Source organism: Panthera leo, chromosome D2 (genome assembly GCF_018350215.1).
Source record: "Panthera leo isolate Ple1 chromosome D2, P.leo_Ple1_pat1.1, whole genome shotgun sequence".
NCBI classification, from domain to species: Eukaryota; Metazoa; Chordata; class Mammalia; order Carnivora; family Felidae; genus Panthera; species Panthera leo.
The window spans coordinates 12,858,921-12,878,378 of NC_056689.1; the positions used below are offsets into that span (position 1 = coordinate 12,858,921).

General features: G+C 40.6%; 1 protein-coding gene across 7 annotated transcripts in view; it reads left to right on the forward strand.

Annotated features, from left to right (window-relative positions):
• Window positions 1-19,458, forward strand: part of LYST (lysosomal trafficking regulator) — a 242,995-nt gene that overhangs the window by 189,927 nt on the left and 33,610 nt on the right. For all 7 annotated transcript variants that reach the window (XM_042909178.1, XM_042909177.1, XM_042909181.1 and 4 more), the window contains 6 exons: window positions 2,745-2,897; window positions 6,048-6,292; window positions 10,512-10,578; window positions 12,263-12,419; window positions 15,932-16,072; window positions 18,928-19,145. In XM_042909178.1, the coding sequence (XP_042765112.1) occupies window positions 2,745-2,897; window positions 6,048-6,292; window positions 10,512-10,578; window positions 12,263-12,419; window positions 15,932-16,072; window positions 18,928-19,145 (981 nt within the window). The remainder of the gene's footprint in view (window positions 1-2,744; window positions 2,898-6,047; window positions 6,293-10,511; window positions 10,579-12,262; window positions 12,420-15,931; window positions 16,073-18,927; window positions 19,146-19,458) is intronic.

Below are 19,458 nucleotides of genomic sequence, written 5' to 3' on the forward strand. Positions count from 1 at the left end.
TTCTTTAGTGTGATTTATGTAGCAATTGCCACAGCATTTATCCCAGCTAGTAAAAGTATGGTCACATTATTTTTCAAGATGTCTCTTTTTAGCAACCAGGGAACTTAATAGTTGATACACGAGCCAACACTTTTCTGGATCCAAAAGATGACATTTCCCCCTTTTAAAACTCTCCTAAAAATACTCTTGTTTTTTAATAGTTTGAAAGATCCTTCTTTTCTCTGCTTTTATAATATTTGTTTCTACTTTCTATGTGACATTTGCTGTCTTGCATTTTATTTTATTTTTTTAATGTATATTTTTAATGTGTATTCATTTTTGAGACAGAGAAAGAGCACAGGCAGGGGAGGGGCAGAGAGAGAGGGAGACACAGAATCCCAAGCAGGCTCCAGGCTCTGAGCTGTCCGCACAGAGCTCGACACGGGGCTCAAACTCAAGAACATTGAGATCATGACCTGAGCCAAAGTCGGACACTTAACCGACTGAGCCACCCAGGCGCCCCTGCTGTCTTGCCTTTTAAATGTTTGTACAAGTATCTTGTGCCCCCTTTTCATCTTACACAGATGTATTTCATGCAGAGCACTTAGCAGAGCACCTTGCTCGTAGACGCTTAATTAACATCTGCTGAACTGAATGAATGAACGGATATGGAAGCACAATAAGAAGGAATTCAGTTTTATATATGAGAATATTACATTTTCATTAAAGAGTTTAATTTCATTTGTAATTATCTACTACCCCTGCTTCTAAAAGTCAGTTGGGATCTAGCACAATAGTATAGCACACATACAACAGAGCAATTCAAATTTTAAAAATTTCAAATAAGATTTTAGAAGGATGAAGAGCCTGGGATAAGTCATTTGCAATTGCTTTCTAAATTTCGCTCTGAGCCCCTGTTCCAACACAACAGAGAAAGTCAATGCAGTTTTCCAAAAGGGAAAATTGATGAAAACAAACCAACCTCGGATGCAGGTTAATTTGATGTGATAAATCCTAACTAGTTTTAAACTTTCGTAGGAGCTTTTACCATGATTTTTCTATTAAAAGCATTGAGTAACATAATTCACATATTCAACTGCAATTTGCAAAAGATTTAGACAAATTGTTTTAAAAGTTTTCTTCATTTTGTACTTTGAGAAGGGCCCAGTGATGGTAAAAAAATATGGGACCTATGGAGGTGCGTAGGTGGCTCAGTTGGTTGGGTGGCTGACTTCAGCTCAGGTCATGATCTCACAGTTCGTGAGTTCCATTCCCACTTCGGCTCTGTGCTGACAGCTCAGAGCCTGGAGCCTGCTTCGGATTCTGTTTCTCCCTGTCTCTCTGCCCCTCCCCCACTCACATTCTGTCTTTCTCTCTCAAAAATAAATAAACATTAAAAAAAAAAAAAAAGTCTGGGACCTATGGCCCCTAACCCCTCATTCTAAAATGTAGAGATCTGTTGAGGGAGGCCAGGATCAATGCTGTCAGGGAGATCCAGCCTTCTGGTGGCCACTTATCTTTTCCTTCCTTCTGCAGACCACACAGGAGAGGAACATAGCTACTTGGTGCGTGCTGATCTGTGAGCTTAGTCAATGGGGCTGAATTTGCAGGAGAGTGCTTTGCCTTTCCGGGAAGGTTCAGAGGCATGGGGACTATGTGTCATCGCTGGGGAGCTCCCAGGCCATGCCCATAGGTTCATTTTAACCCAGACCCATATGAGGGAGGGCAGACCCACATGTGAATTTTCAGGGAGAGGCTTGTTTTCTATTCTTCACCCAGTCCCCGGGCCAGAAGAGACAGGCTCCTGCTTATTCCTCTTTACTGATGGACACGTGTGTTTGTCTGTCATCAGGAAAATGTCCCTTAATGGTTTTAGATTTCTGACGTACGTTCACTTCCATACTCTGATCCAGAGAACTCCAAGGCCTCATCTGCTTTCTTCAAGTGGATGTTAACCTAAGTCACTAAGTTTCTAAAGCTGGGGTGTGTGCATACGTGCGTGTGCATGTGGACGCACAGCCAGCCTACCCCAGTATCCCTTCTACCTCACTGCTGTTTTTCAAATTTCTTGTTATTTTTGGCTCCTGGGGATTTCACTTTCCCTTACGTCCCGCAAGCTCAGCTTTAAAAGAAGTCTGTCTGAAAAGATTACATGTTGTGTGATTCTAACCACGTGACATTCTGCGAAGGGAAAGCTATGAGATGGTAAAAAGATCAGTGACTGCCAGGAGCCTGAGGGGGAGGGGCAGGTGAGTAGGGGGGCACAAGGGAACTCTGTATGATCCTGTAAGGGTGGACACATCTCAGTAAACATTAGTCAAAATCCATGGGACCATAACACCAAGACTGAACCCTAATGCAGACTGTGGACTTCGGTTAAGAATAACGTATTCACTATTGGCTCTGTAGTTATTACAAAGGCACCAGGCTAATCACACTAATGGGAGATGTTAATCACAGGGAAATTCTGAGTTTGGGCCAGGAATACATGGGGGCTCTCTACACTCTCTGCTCAGTTTTCTGCAAACCTAAAACTGCCCTACAAAATAAAGCCCGTATTTCTTTAATTCCTTAACGTTTATCCAGTATTCTGAAGTGTTTCGTGGTTGGGGAGGGAGGGGTCGGGGGTGGCTCAGGGAATCTTATCTGCCGTTTTGCCACAAAAGGAAGACATTTTCATTTTCAGATTTTTAAAAATCTAAAATTGCAGTGATCATTGATATTTCATGTAAAGCAAACAGTTTCATTTCCTTCCTTGGTCTCAGAGCCTTCAGGGAGAGTTGGAACCAGCATCATTTTCCTGGACATATGAAGAAATTAAAGAAGTTCACAAGCGTTGGTGGCAGTTGAGAGACAATGCTGTAGAAATCTTTTTAACAAATGGCAGGACACTCCTGTTAGCATTCGATAACACCAAGGTAAGTTCAGCTTTATGAACAGATACATGGTTTTGAAATTATCATGGGGCCGGTGTAACTGGACTCATACTGATTTTACGAAGGTTTGATTTATTTAAACTTTGATTCCCTGTTTCTAACAGCAAATGAAAATTGCCTATTTCTTAGTCCCAATGACAGCGATCCCTTGACTATATTAGAATTATTTTTGTCCTTCAAAACTGTATTAAATTCAGATTCTCCAAAGTGACTGTCTGTAAAAAGTAAATGAATGCATAATGACCTGAGAAGAGTAATTTAAACTTGAGAGTAGGTTCTGTTGTTTCCAAACCCTTTCTGAACCCCCACATCCTTTCAGCTGCCACTTAGAAAAGCTTTTGGAAAAAGTCGTGTGGACTCGTTGCTTCCACTTCTCTTTTGAAATGCTCCAGTCAGATTTTCTTCTCACTACCTCACCTGTAACTTCTCTGGTCGGGGTTACTAGTAACCTCCATGTCACTATACCCTACGGTCGTATTTCTTAGTTCACATTTTACTTGATCTATCAGCAGCATTTTTTAAAAATTTTATTTCAATATTTATTTTTGAGAGAGAGAGAGAGCGCGCGCGCGCACAAACGGGGGGAAGGGCAGAGAGAAGGAGACCCAGAATCCAAGGCAGGCTCCTGGCTCCCAGCTGTCAGCACAGACCTTGACCAAGCATTTCACACCGATGATTGTTTTCTCTCTCTTAAAAAAAAAAATAACCCTCCCCACTAGGTTTCTGGGCCATAACTTTCCCTCAGCTCTTCTTCTGGCTCAAGGTCATTCTTTCTCAGTCTTCTTTGCTGATGCTTCTCCGAGGGTCTCAGGGCTGGTGTCACAGACCTCTTCCCATCCGCTCTTGTGACTTTAAATCCTACCTGTATTGTAACAACTTTCAAATTTGTATCACTACCCGAACGTCTCCCAGGAATGCTCTGTACTTGGTATCTCCGTCTAGAGGTCAAACTGGCATCTCAAATTTAACATATACAGTCTACGGCCATACCACCCTGAACACACCCAAATTAAACGTATACAAAACCGAACTTCTAATCTCCGTGCCCCAAAACCTCTCTGCAGTTTTCCTCATTTCAATCGATGACAACTCTAATCTTTCTGATTGCCCAGGCCCAAACTTTTTGGATTATCCTAGACTCCTCTCATTCTTTCATGCCCCGTACCTACTCTATCAGTCCTGCTGACTCTTCCCTCAAAATCCATCCAGAATCTGACCACTTAACGCAGCTGCCTACCATCCTGGTCTAAGCCGCCATCATCTTTTGCCTAAATCATTACCGTGGCCTCTAACTGTCCTCCCTGCTTCCACACTCCCCCTTCTTTCAAGCTATTCTCAGCACAATGGCTAAGGTATGCGGGCTCATGCCATCCTCCTGTCAAAACCCTCTGATCACTTCCTGTGCCACTTGGTTAATGCCCAGGTCCCTGTAATAGCTGAATGAGGCGCCGAGTAATCTGGTATCTTGTTATCTAACTCACCTTTTCTATTATCCTATCCACAATAACTTTATTTTCCTTGACCAGGCACACTGATGCCTCAGAGCCTTTGCACTTACTGGTCCCTGGAATGTCTTTCCTTTTTGAAATCCACATGATTCAGTTGCTTGCTTTTTCAGGTTCCATGATCAAATGTCTCCTTATCAAAGAGACCTTCTCTGACTGCTCTCTTAATAAAATAGCAACCCTTCTGTCACTCTTACCCCCAAGTCTCCTTTTCTTTGCTCTGTTTTTCTCTGTTGGACTTAATAACATCCAACATTGTCTCCAAAAAAATGTAAGTGCTTTGTTAAGTGTTGTGACTGCAGCAGCTTGAATACAGTGCTATGTAGGTGCTTGATAAATATTTGCCATATGAATGAATGCTTCCCTTTTCTTGCAGAGTTTGGTTTGCAATCTGTCCTAAATTCCCTTCTATCAGCCTTAGCTTTAGAAGTTGGCAGCCTTCGGATTTAAACCACAGGTTTTGCGGTTTTGTTTGTTTTCCCTTGAGCCTATTCTTTTTTTCTTTTTTTTTAATTGTGATAAAAAAAATATGTAAAATAAAATGACCATGTTAACCATTCGAAGTGTTCAGTACATTCACATTGTTGTGAAAGAGATTCGAGGTGTAGATTCTTCAACACGCTGCAGTCTTGCCTGTCCCAGATCGTAGCTACATTTTCTCGTTCTCCTCGTTAACTTTCGGTCCTGTCTCTGGTTAGCCACATCTGTGGCTCTCATTCCTATGCCTGAAGCATATACACATTTAAGATGGATATTTCAAATTTGTTTTTAGTAAAGGCCTGGATTGTCTATTTTTTTTCCATTTATTACCAATCATCATTTAATTGCCTTAGAAAAAAATCAGATTACCTTTTTCTGTGACAAGTTTTGTGAATTTCTAAAAAAAAGAAAAAAGTTTATATATTAGTTTTCAATCAGTAGTGAAAATCACATATGTTGTTTCACATAGGATGTTTTATTTCGTTCTCATGAAATAAATATTATCATTCCCATATTATAGATGTGGTAACTGTAGCACAAAGGTTTTAGGCTAGGAATCGGGCCACGTCTGTCTAATTAAGAAGACCATGCTCTTTGGGGCACCTGGGTGGCTCAGTTGGTTAAGCGTCTGACTTCAGCCCAGGTCATGATCTCATAGTTTGTGGGTTTGCCCCGCATCAGGCTCTGTGCTCTGAGCTGGCTCAGAACCCGGAGCCTGCTTTGGATTCTGTGTCTCCCTCTCTCTGACCCTCTCTCTCCACCCCCCCTTTCAAAAATAAATAAACATTAAAAAAAGAAAAAGAAGACCGTGCCCTTTCTATGATATCATGTTGCATTTATTTAGATGAAGGTTCTTCTTCATCGTTTATTGATTTTTTTTTTTTTAGGATCTGTATATGAGTGATTTTTCTATACAGACTTTTTCTTACCTTCTTATTAACTAATTTCTTCGTCAGCAAAACATAATGGTTAGGAGCCCAGCCTTTGGGGAAAGATCCAGAGATGAATCTCAGTTCCCCTGCAGTTGGTGTTAATTGGGCAAAGAGTACTTTCTTTGTGGACTTGGGATTAGTAACGTGCATAATCTTTGGAGAAAAGGTTCAGTAGCCTAAAACAAAACCTGGCTTGTTTTCCCCTTCCTTTGCAGGTTCGTGATGACGTGTACCACAGTATACTAACAAATAACCTCCCTAATCTCCTGGAATATGGCAACATCAACGCTCTGACAAATTTATGGTATACTGGACAAATTACAAATTTTGAATATTTGACTCACTTAAACAAACATGCCGGCCGATCCTTCAACGATCTCATGCAGTATCCAGTGTTCCCGTTTATACTTGCTGACTACGTTAGTGAGACCCTTGACCTCAGTGATCCCTCAGTCTACAGGTAACTAAACACATCATCACCTTTACCTTTGTTTCTATGCTATCTTTGTTTCATTGAAGTCCTATTGGAATTTTCAACCATGCACCAATATAGAATGAATATACAATGAGCTCCATCTGTCCATCACAACTCGACAGTTACGAAGATTTTTGCCAAACTTGTATCATCTTTTTTTTCCCTTTTTAAGACAAATCACAGACATCTTGTCATGTTACTCCTGTGTTCTTCAGTACACATCTCCTTAAGAAAAAAGAGAATGTTCTGTTACTTGCTACGTTGCAGTGCCATTACCATATCTAAGAAAATTTACAATCATTTCATGACGTCATCCAATACCCAGTCCATTTTCCTATGTCCCCCAGTATATTAAACATGTCTTTTTATAGTTGATTTGTTTATATCAGGCTCAAAAACACCTTTCGTTGCTCTGTCTCTAAAGACATATGTCTAGAATAAGCCTTTGTTTTTTTGTATGTATTTTTCTCTTTCTTTTTTCCTAACATTGATTTGTTGAAAAAACCAAAACAAAACAGGTCTTTTATCTTGTAGGATATCCCCCTTTCCCGCGTTAGTATTTAGCTTCTTCCTTTAGCCTCTGTATTTCCTAGAGACTGGAAATTAGCTCTAAAGGCTTGCTTAGATTAAGGTTCAACCTTTTTTGGCAAGAATCCTTTACAGGTGATGGTGTGAACTTCACATCGCCCCGTATCAGGAGACATATGATATCCCACTGGAGTGATGCTCAGATTGATCCAGAGGCTCAGGCTTCCATTGAACTTGTTTCTGTCATTGCTGATTATTTCTGGAGTCATTTATTTCCCTAGGGGTTACAAAATGGTGATTTCCTATTCTCTCATTTCCTCCACATTTTTTAAAAGAAGACATATATAAGATGAATGTGGGATATTTGTTGTGTCAGAAAGCAAGGAAACTAATGCAGTCTTCTCAGAAGGATTTGGGGGCCATATTTGCGTACCCAAGTTCATTGCAACATAATTCACCACAGCCATGTAGGGGAGGCAACCCAAGTGTCTGTCTGTGGATGGATGGCTGGATGGCTGGATGGGGGAAATGCGGTATACACACGCAGTGGAATGCTGTTTCGCCTTAAGAAGGAGAGAGTGTCACCTGCTACAACATGGATAAGCCTTGGGGACATTGTGCTAAGTGACAAATACTGTGTGATTCCACTTATGTGAGTTGTCTAAGGTCGACAGACTGAGAAGCAGATAGTGGAGTGGTGGTTGCTGGGGTCAGGGATGAACAGGGGATGGGGATGGGGGGAGTTGCTCAGTGGGTATAGAGGTTTGCAAGATGAAAAAGTTTTAGACATCTGTTCAACAACAATGTAAATATGATCAACACTATTGAGCTGTATACTTGGGGAATGTTAGGATTGTAAATTTTGCATTGCGTGTTTTTTACCACAATCAAAAGAAGTAAAGGGATCAGGAGCCAACCATAAGTGGACCTCACTGCCAAAGATAGCACAGTCTGAGCATCGGAAAGAATAATGACTACAATCGATTAAAACACATTTAAATAAAAAGAACACTTAAGTTAATAATGATACTTTTTTAAAGGCCCCCCCCCCCCTCCCGCAGACAAGTTTGCTGGTCACCATTGGACCTAGTTATGGGCACCAATTCCTTACTTTTGAAATTTGTCAAACGAAGCAAAAGAATTAAGGAGCACCTGGCTGGCTTAGTCAGAGGAGCATGTGACTCTTGATCTTGGGGTCGTGAGTTCGAGCCTCACGTTGCAGGTAGAGATTACTAAGGAAATAAACTTCAAAAAAAATTTTTTTTCAAATAAGTAAAGCAAAAGAATTAAGCATTTATCCTGCCTTTCCTGAATGGTGTACATTTTAGAGTAACCAAATAGTCTTTGTTGATAAGGAAATATTCTGGTGATTTAGTTTAAAAAAAAAATTCTTGTATGTAATCTAAAGAGAAATTGACTCCAAATTATACTTGGTATATTAGAGTATTTTAATCATAACTATTGAAAAGTAGGCCTACTTCAGATAGTTTTCCAGAAATAAGATTCAGTTTTATATCTTTGTCAGTTTAAGCAACTGCAAGTGGCCTGTTCCTTATCTTCCAGACATTTTTGTACATTCCTGACAGACATGTAGACATTTTATACACTGCTGGTATAAATAGATTCAATCTTTCTGGAAGGCAATTTGAGTGTGTAGCCCAAGAACTCTTCAAGTGTGCATACTCTGTTTTATCAATTTAACTTCTGGGGCTTTTTTCTTAGGAATACTTAAGAACGTGTACTTTACCAGAAAGGTTCCCACTGGGAGTAAGTTTCACGAGGGCAAGAACTCTGTGCAGTTTGTTGCTGGTGATGCCTGGCCCTGCATGCATTTATCCTTGTGGAGAGTCCTTACATCATTTTTTTTAAGTAGCCAGAATTTAGAAACAACTTAAATGCCCCACACTAGGTTTGAGAAAACTGTTTCATGTTGCTGCCATTAAAAATGGTATTTTAGAAATATATGATACAGGTGGGGAAAAGTGTTATTTTTATTCTAAATATGAGTATACATGTGCAGATAACCCAGAAAACTCCTGGAAAGGTATATACCAAAATGTTTTACCTGTGAGTAATAGTTTTATAGCCGATTTTGGGGTTACTCTGCTCATCAGTAATTTCTTATTTTTCAACCACAACAATAAGTGTTACATGTGTTCAAAAAAACCTATTTACACTACTTAGAAAAAAACTGCATGCCTGGATCTTAAACATGATTTCTCCTATTTTGCGATGTGAGTCTGCATCAATTCTATAAAACTGTTTTATTTTTTAACAATTTTTTTTAGGATGAGAAAGTTCTCAAAAATAAAGTTAGTGTTTAATATCACAAATTTCAATATGCCTGGGAAATAATTACCCCCCCCCATAGATATATTAAGCTAAGCAGACCTGGTTTGACTTACCCCCCCCCCCCCCCCCCATAGATATATTAAGCTAAGCAGACCTGGTTTGACTTACTGAAACTTGGGCACATCCTGATGTTGATCTCGTTAGGGAGCCAGATGTTGAAACTCCAGGTGGCTGCACCCGCTGCCAGACCAGATGGCTCCTTGGCCAGCGAGGCTGCTCTTCGTTGGGTGTTTTCCTCTTGCTCTTTCAAATGCCGCCCAGGGATGCTACTTGACCGTGTGGCTTGTTAAAGTGAGGATTCATCGTAGAGTTCTCTCGCCTCCCTGATGCTGCGTGAACACCAGCACAGACACACCTACACGCGTGCAGACATGTTCTACGCTGTGAAACTTCATGTCGGTCCCTAGCTATGAATTAGATAGCAAAATACTTACTTCACTACTCACACTCCAAATCTCCACTCGATCATTTTACACATGTGTCATTTTGGGGTGCCTGACTGGCTCAGTAGAGCATGTGACTCTTAATCTTGGGGTCATGAGTTCAAGCCCCACATTGGGCATGGAGCCTACTTAAAATAAAATTAAAAAAAAATTTTAAGTGTCATTTCTTCAATTTTCAGTAACTAGTCTAATAATCGTAAAACATCTCCTCATGATCATATTTCCCGTCCAAACTGCCCTTTTGTCTTCACTGCCTAATAGGTGTAGGTCTGGAAAACGGGCACAGGAACTTCAGGGCTTGGCAGGAATCCGCTGCTCTGGGCAACATCAGCTGTGATTCGGAAGGAAGTAGAGGAAGTGGGGAGAGGAGGAGGGACAGCTCTTCTTGTCTAGATTATTCATAAGTCAAGAATTCCTGGGGTGCCTGGGTGGCTCAGTCGGTTGAGCGTCCGACTTCGGCTCAGATCATGATCTCACAGCTCCTGAGTTTGAGCCCCGTGTCGGGCTCTGTGCTGACAGCTCAGAGCCTGGAGTCTGCTTCAGATTCTGTGTCTCCCTCTCTCTCTGCCCCTAACCCACTTGCATTCTGTCTCTGTCTCTCTCTCAAAACTAAATAAACATTAAAAGAAAAATTTAAGAATTCCTAATATTGGTATGGATCTGTTTAGAAAAATTCGACCTCTTAAATCATGATTAAATCAATTGACTAAATCATGATTTTCAAAGATGGCTCTTAGTTGCAAAGCAACATGTGTGAGCACTAAATTAAGAGCCCAGTATTTGCTGGTCACTGATTTACTTACGGGATATGGATGTGTAGGCAGCTCAATCTTGCCAGTATCAAAACATTTCATGTTTTTCTATCATCTCTTCATTTGTAGAAATCTCTCTAAGCCTATAGCTGTGCAATATAAAGAAAAAGAAGATCGTTATGTGGACACCTACAAGGTAGGTTTAGTTTTTCCTCATATTTTGGTAAATGAAAACTCAAGTTTTATTCTATAGACTGGTGTTTTACCTAATTTTAAATTTATAGTATTGATTTTTCTGTTTTCCCCTTCTTAAAGTGCTTTGATTGGCAGACAACTGGAAATCATTATATGATTTTAAACGTTAAATACATTCCTTTTAAAAGAAAATCAGAGAGGGGCGCCTGGGTGGCTCAGTAGGTTAAGCGTCCGTCCTCAGCTCAGGTCATGATCTCACAGTTCGTGGGTTCAAGCCCCGCATCGGGCTCTGTGCTGACAGTTTAGAGCCTGGAGCCTGTTTCTGATTCTGTGTCTCCCTTGCTCTCTGCCCCTCCCCCACTCACGCACGTGTGCTCGCTCTCTCTCAAAAATAAACATTTTAAAAAAATTTTAATCAGAGATTTTCAGGTGCCTGCTATTTGTATTCCCTAGTTTTATTTATATAATAATATCAGTCTATTTATAATGTACCATAATTCCTTATTATTCACATTCAGCAAATCATGCATTGGTTTATTAGCAGAAATTTACCAGACTTTAAAGGTTTAAAAGTATACATTATCAGGGCACCTGGGTAGCTCAGTCAGCTAAATGTCTGACTCTTGATTGCAGCTCAGGTCCTGATCTCACTGTTCATGGGATCGAGCCCTGCATCAGGCTCTGTGCTGGCAGCATGGAGCCCACTTGGGATTCTCTCTCTCTCCCTCCTTCTGCCCCTCCCCTGCTCGTGCTGTCTCTCAAAATAAATGTAAAAATTTTTCAAAGAGTATAAATTATCTAGTTCTGTAAAATTAACATTAATGGAATTCTGCTGGAAACCCTTTTAAAAACCTATTAGCCAACAGGCTGCTATCTTAAGCAGCATCAAGGTAGGAGCAGCTGGACCAGTTTTCTAATATTCACATTGTTTTATGTCACATTTCCAGAAAGATCTCTCCAGGCATCTTATAACTGCCACTCCTTGATTCTCCAGCAGTTGAAAAGGGGGCGGTGCTATGGAATCCAGGAGAAGTGACTCCAAATTTCACTATCACCTGACTTGTTATCAGAGCCAGACAGAAGCTATGGGAGATGAGAATAGTGACAGATATTAAATATTTGGTTGAGCTTCCTACTTCATGATGGGAAGATAGGAGTAGTGAAAAATCACTGTATTCTTTATTATCTCAGTGTAACTACATTGCAGGACAGCCATAAAGTGTTAAACATCAGTGCCTGCGAATTTCAATAATGTGATACGGCTTTTCCATTGCCATTGCTTTTCCACTGCTGGAGAATTTCTCTAAAGAACATAGCATTATGGCTTGAAATTCATCCATTAAAATGCAGAGTTTCTGGTGACAGTAGTTGCTCTCATTTATTGACAGCTTGGTCAACTGAGACATTAGAAGCCATTAGTTGGGAGGCAGGGTGCAGAACAGGTGAGTTTCCTGTGACGGAATGAGAGTGAAGGTGCAGACTGAGATCTGCTTCTCGAGTGGCCAGGCCTCTCAGCAGGGCACCGAGGGGGACACGGTCCGAACACAGGTGGGAGGGCAGCCATGGAGAAAGGTGTCAGTCAAAGGGGTGCTAGCAGAGGATGGAAAAGAAAACCGGTGAGGCTTTTCCGGCGTTTCCTGGAGCGCTTTCCCACCAACGCTCTCTTGGTTCCCTGTTTCCTTCAGTACCTGGAGGAGGAGTACCGCAAAGGAGCCAGGGAGGACGACCCCATGCCTCCCGTGCAGCCCTACCACTACGGCTCCCACTACTCCAATAGCGGCACGGTGCTCCACTTCCTGGTCAGGATGCCTCCGTTCACGAAAATGTTTTTAGCCTACCAAGGTAAGGATTTTTGTAACGCATTTTTTTACTTTACATTCAAGGTAGTTAACGTACAGTGTGGCATTGGTTTCAGGAGTAGAATTTAGTGATTCATCACTTACATGTAGCACTTGGCGCTCATCCCAACAAGTGCCCTCCTTAGTGCCCGTCACCCATCTAGCCCATCCCCCACCCACCCTCCCCATCCTTTCTGTTTCTGTCTTATTTTTAAGGTAAGGATTATCTTATAACTACCTAAAATATCTTGTTGGGTCATTAGGAAAAAACAAAAAAACCTGACATACTTGCTGAGAATGTATTGAGACTAACAAAACCACACGAAAACGAATTCTACTTATTCCTTCAGTAAAATTCTCTTCCAAAAATTTGTAGTAGGCCAAATTCTCTTGCTAATGTGTCAAATTTTAGCTGCAAATTAGACATGTCCAAGCTTATAAAAATGCCATTCATTTTCTAAAAATTAGGATATGATTCATATACCATAAAATCTACCCTGTCCATGGGTATGAAATTCACTTTTTAAAGATGTTCAATTTAATAGTTATTTCAGGTCACATAAGTTATCGCTTTGGGGGAATATGTTACTGTAATTTCTTGCAAGTAACCAGTTAGGAGGAGAGCCACACCGCCACCTTCACCTTAGTAACTTTCTAGTTAATAATCTACCTCAATGTTTTAAGTGGCAGCCTGCAGGCCGGAAGATCACTTAGAGACGCATTTACTGACTTGTGTGCAAATAGGGACATACTCTACCTCTCGGTTTCTAATGAGAACTATGGTATGAGCTCTGTAGTTCCTCATGGCACCCACAATCCTTTGTGGAATCGTCATCCGCTCACTTACTCAACCCTTCTTGAACTTCTTTAGATATTTTTATTCATATGCAACCTCTTGGAGGAGTGCATTTTTGTATTGTCTCTACCTGGCCTATAGAAGGGGCTTTCCTATATTTCTCCCTGTGTAAGGACACAGAACAAATGTTCCACACGACAGCTGTTCAAATATTTGAAGATTATTACCCCGTCCCCTCTCTCCCTTTCAGTCCTGTTTATCCTGAGGCTAATTACCCTTAGTTAATTTGACATCAGGCTGAGAGCCTCCTGTATGCAGGGTTTTATCCCAGCTGCTGCAAGGAATACAAAAAATAAATAAGACTTGCTTACTTTCTGTACTTACGGAAGAGTTTTAAAAACTAATGTGTACGGGGCGCCTGGGTGGCGCAGTCGGTTAAGCGTCCGACTTCAGCCAGGTCACGATCTCGCGGTCCGTGAGTTCGAGCCTCGCGTCAGGCTCTGGGCTGATGGCTCGGAGCCTGGAGCCTGTTTCCGATTCTGTGTCTCCCTCTCTCTCTGCCCCTCCCCCATTCATGCTCTGTCTCTCTCTGTCCCAAAAATAAAAAATAAAAAACGTTGAAAAAAAAAAAATTAAAAAAAAAAAAAACTAATGTGTAAACCATCTTTTTTGCTCTAGTTTCCAAACCTGTTACTATTCTGATAATCCTTCTGGACATGTTCTGATTTGTGAATCCCATTATTAAAACACGGCAGTCAGAACAAAAAAGAATGTTTCTGATGTAGTTTGGGACCACTGAGGTGTGTAATAGAACTATTACTTCCCTCCATTTTTTTTTCATGTAGCCCAAGAATCTATTAATGTAAACACCCAATCAACTAAAATTTCTTGATTCTTAAAGATACACTGCTATTATGCTAAGTTTTCTTCGTTGTATTTAAGGATGATTGGAAAAAGGACAGGCTACCGCAGTCCCAATAAATTTCATCTCTTTAGCTTCAAATGATTTATGTTGGCATTTGAATTTATTTCTAGACTCTTGGTTTAGTCCAGGGTTTTTCACCGTGGTACTGTAGTCGTTTTGAGCTGCATAATTCTTTGTTGTGAGGGCTGCCCTGTGTTACAGGATATTTTGTACCGTTCCTGGCCTCTACACCCCTGATGCCAGTGGCATTCTCCCAGCCAGTTGTGAGAGCCAAAAATGCCTCTAGACATTGCTAAAAGTCCCCTGGGGACAGAAGTGCTAGGTTAAGAACCGCTAGGTTAGTACGTGCACATTCTAGATTATAGGGATTTGTAGTGTCGCTTTAAGTTAAGAAACAGCAGAGAAAGTGAAAATCTGAACAGAACCCTCAGTGTGCTCCTCTGGTCCCACGGTTCCGTCTAGATGCTGTGTCTCGTCTGGATCCTGTGACTCCACCGCAGCCTTACGGGATTGCCTTTTATTTTTCTAGATTCCATTTAGATTGCTTCTTTTTTCTCCAAAGCCAACTGACAACAGAATAGATGAGAAAGTAATAAAAGTAGTAGGAAAGGTTGCAGGGCAGGGCAGCTCAGACTTGGGGAAGAAATTCCACGTATCTTCTTAAAATTGTGCCTGCTTGGTGCTGAGATCAGTCTGTGACCTTCTCTCCATGAAAAGATCTATTCAGAATTTCAGCAACTTCAAGGACATTTTAGATGGTACAACATGGTTCCTAAGAAGCACTACACAGCCGGTGTTTTCAGGGGCTGGCCTTTGGCTGTCATTTAATGTTCTAGGCCTGCCCTGTGGCTACAAAGTCTGACAACTGTTGACAGAAAAGAGGCAAAATCAAACTCAGCTCTTGACTGTGAGTAGTCTGCACCAGGAAAGCTTAACAAAGGAGTGACTGTGCTTAGTTTCATTTGGATTTATAGGAAACTGTACTTCATTCTTTAGCTTAGAGCTGGAACATTACTAAAAAGCAATGCCGCCCTCCAAAAAAAAAAAAAGAAAAAAAGTAAGACAGTAGTCCAGGGGCCCCCGGGTGGCTCAGTCAGTTGAGTGTCCGACTTCAGCTCATGTCATGATCTCACAGTAGTTGAGTTCGAGCCCCATGTCAGGTTCTGTGCTGACAGCTCAGGAGCCTGGAGCCTGCCTCAGATTCTGTGTCTCCCCCTCTCTGCCTCTCCCCTACTCCCATTCTGTCTCTCTCTCTCTCTCTCTCTGTCTCAAAAATAATTAAACATTAAAAAAATAATAATAAATAAATTTTTAAAAATTAAAAAAAAAGAAGTAGTCCTCATGATTAAAGGTAGAGGAATAATTTTGCTTTCTGATGGGGAAAAAACTATTTTACCTACTTGAACTTTAATTTTCCTTGTTTATTCATTCATTCAAGAATTAAATCATTTTCAGGCACCTAGTATGTGCTAGTTGTGGGTGATACCCCAGGCCCCTGCTGTTATGGGACTTTAATTCTGCTTGGGTAGACAGATAATAATCAGCTAAACAAATAAATGATATAAATTCATCCGGTTATATGTACTAAGAAAACATAATACAGATTTAAAATAATACGGTCTCATGTATAGAACTATTTCCTTTCAAGAACATGAATAACCTCTTTGAAACTGTGGAAAAACAAAACGACCATCACTGTCATCTTTTTGAAGTAGCAGAAGTAAATTAATTGTAACCAGCTTCAAATGGAAAAAGGTCTTTGTGTCTTAACTGCATTACTTGTATTTCTTTGCAGATCAAAGTTTTGACATTCCAGACAGAACTTTTCATTCTACAAATACAACTTGGCGCCTCTCATCTTTTGAGTCCATGACTGATGTCAAAGAACTTATCCCAGAGTTTTTTTATCTTCCAGAATTCTTAGTCAACCGTGAAGGTGTGTAAATCATTCCTAATTTATATTTCTGTGCTTATTTTATAATTTTCTAAAAATAAAAATAGCTTTTTAAAGTCCTACAATTTGAATCCCCAAATAAGAGAAATACTTTTATTTGTCAAGTATATGATTTTATTTCCAAGTGAGCTCAAAAATTTTAAGTATTTTAAAGGACTAAATATGTGTGGAAAACGGGTAACTTTTAACCGTTAAGGGTATTTGTAAACATGTATTTTTATTTTGTTATAGAAATTGCTTTATTCTTTTTTTGGACTGCAAAGGTTATAATATGCTCATTATTTTTTAAAGTTATGAATTTATGGGGGCACATGGGTGGTTCAGTTGGTTGAGCATCCAACCTCGCTCGGCTCAGGCCATGATTTCACCGTCCGAGAGTTCGAGCTCCACGTCAGTCTCTGTGCCGACAGCTCAGAGCCTGGAGCCTGCTTGAGACTCTGTGTCTCCCTCTCTCTCTGCCTCCTCCCTGCTCGTGCTCTGTCTCTCTCTCTCTCTCTCCCAAAAATAAAAACATAAAAAAATGTTTTTTTAAAGTTATGAATTTATTGAAAGCACAGTGTAAGTTGACTAAAATCTCAACAATTTTATGAGGGGTGACCAAGTTAGAAATAAAACACCCTAACCAAAATCCTCTAATACCAAAAAGGGATAGTAGAGGATAAAATCAAATTTTCTGTGATGCCAGGGACCCAACAATCTTGCCCAACCATACCTGTTTTTTAATAGAAGATCAGGTAACCATTTAAGAGATGTTGGTGGGTCATTTTCGTGCATTACTTAATTCCATATTTTTGTGTGACCTTTAGGAATATATGAAATTGATGGTCATAGCTTTAGAGAAGTTCATGTTAGGAAAATTACTTTGGAACTTTATTCTATACTAACTAGCCTCTCTGGAGCTGTTTGGAGAATCATTAATAAACCCACGCTGCTAGTTACCTGGAGCACGTTTCATAGTGTTGCCCAGATGAGAAGCCTCCAAGAATGGTCAGCACCTGCAGTTTGGGACTCACTTAAATCCATGCTTGTTTCCTCTGTCTGTGTATGTTTCAGTTATCTATGGCCTCATAACAAATAACTCCAACACCTAGTGCCTCAAAACAACAATAATTTTATTATCATTACAGGTTTTGGAGGTCAGAAATTCAGGAACAGCTCAGCCCAGTGCTTTTAGTGGTTTTGGCTGGGTGTCTGCATTCAGGTTAACTGGAGCTGGACCAGCCAGGGGATCAGAACAGCTGGGGGCTGGAGGACATCTCTCTTTATGTAATCCCCATGCCTTTCCATGTGGTCTCTCCACGTGGACTGGTTTGGGCTTCCTCACAGCATGGTGGGCTTGGACATTCTACCTGGCAACTCAGGGTTCCAAAGGCGAGTGTCCCAAGAGAGACGAGCGGGAGCTTCACGGCCTCTTCCAACCTCGAATTGGTGGTCACGTAGTGGCACTCCTACTGCAGTCACAAGTGCCCGCCCACATTCGGAGGGAAGGGGCTCAGACTGTGCCACTTGATGGGGGAGTAGCGAGATCCGGGAAAAGCATGCAACACAGCAAGTGCTGGTATAGCTATTTTTGGAAAATATAGTTTTGCTGTCATGTACGTCATGTCATTTCCTATCAGCATTCCCATCAGCCTTTCATCGTACTTTCAGTCATCTGCTCCGTGTGATGTGTCCCCAGAGCATTTGACAGTTGGGAATGATTTGGGTTTATGCAGACCCCCTGCTGCTCAGCCCCTCCCCAGCTCAGCCCTCGGGTGCCTCTTTCACTGCTGTGAAATCCGTAAATCCCTGCTGCTTCTCCCGAAGCTGCTCTGCAGAAACAGATTCTGCAGTTTCTTGGCCAGTTGTCTTCAATCACTGCAGCTGTCTGTAGGATGAGCTGAGCTTTTGGAGAGGGCTCCCACCCGCACTCCATGTCAATTTATATAAGCCCTTGGTTTATATTGCACACCAGCTCATTTCAAAATACTTCCAAACTTAGCGACTATCCTTCTATCTGGTTTCACAAGATCTAGAAGGAGGCAGACAGCAACTTAATTTTATATGGAGCATAATCAGCTTCGAAGAGATCCTTTTTCATTTTTATTCTGTTATGGTGTCCACATTTTCTGTCCATAAAATGTAGCACAAAAACATTTCTTCAACATTTCTTTCAGGACAGTTTTTTAAAATAAACACTTCTAAGATTTTTGTTTACCCTTCCAAACAATTAGAAAACAGCTTATCTACATCATAGAAGAATGCTCTTATTCAGTGTGTAGGCATAATTTTGGTGTCCATAGGAATGCTTAGTAGAAATCATATCTGGACAGACCTCTAGTCTTACCATAAACTTAATAGACAGCTCATTTAGGAATGTGCATACTTTGTATGAGTTGCATTTTTTTTAAATGACAGCATGCTAATATTTACTAAATAAAGTCTTAAATTTACTATGATGTTAACATCAATACTTAAGAAATGCTTATACAAAGCCTCAATTTGATTTTAATCAAGTTTATAATTGAATAGATATTTGAGCACGTAATACATTAGAAGTTTTGATAAGTGGAATATTGAAATTAGTGGGCAGTGATTTTCTGCTGTTTTTTTCAATATGATATAAAGTGGTAGAAGGATAAAGTTGGAAATCTGAAATTTAATTAGGATAGCATTCACCCACGTGGCTCTATCAGTAGGTAAGTAAGGAAATGAACAATGATGTTACTATTCTCTTTGCCTCTGCTTTTCCTGGTGATAGGACATAATGTCTGTTTCTGGAAACTCTTAAGACCCTGCTCAGGCCAGACAAAGCATGCTTTAGGGAGATAAGCATTAATATTAATCTTCTCTTCTAGGTTTTGATTTTGGTGTGCGTCAGAACGGTGAACGGGTTAATCACGTCAACCTCCCTCCTTGGGCACGTAACGATCCCCGTCTTTTTATCCTCATTCATCGACAGGCTCTAGAGTCTGACTACGTGTCCCAGAACATCTGTCAATGGATTGACTTAGTATTCGGGTATAAGCAAAAAGGGAAGGCTTCCGTTCAAGCCATCAATGTTTTTCATCCTGCTGTAAGTGGCTTTTTAAAAAATATGCATTTATGTAAGGCAGAACCTGAATGAAGCGTTAGCTGTTAGGCTGTTTCTTTAAAATCAAAGAGAATTAGCAATAGTACTAGACTTTTCAGGTTTTATATTTCGCCTCTTTAAAAATAACTAAGGAAAAAAAAAAGATGCTATCTATCTATTGCGGGTTCCTCAGGACCGACCATCCCCAGGTTAAATGAGGACTTAAAGACTCAGCGTATGGTCATACTAACAGTTATTACAGTGATAGATACAAAACAAAATCAGCAAAAGGAAAAGATGTATAGGGCAAATCTGG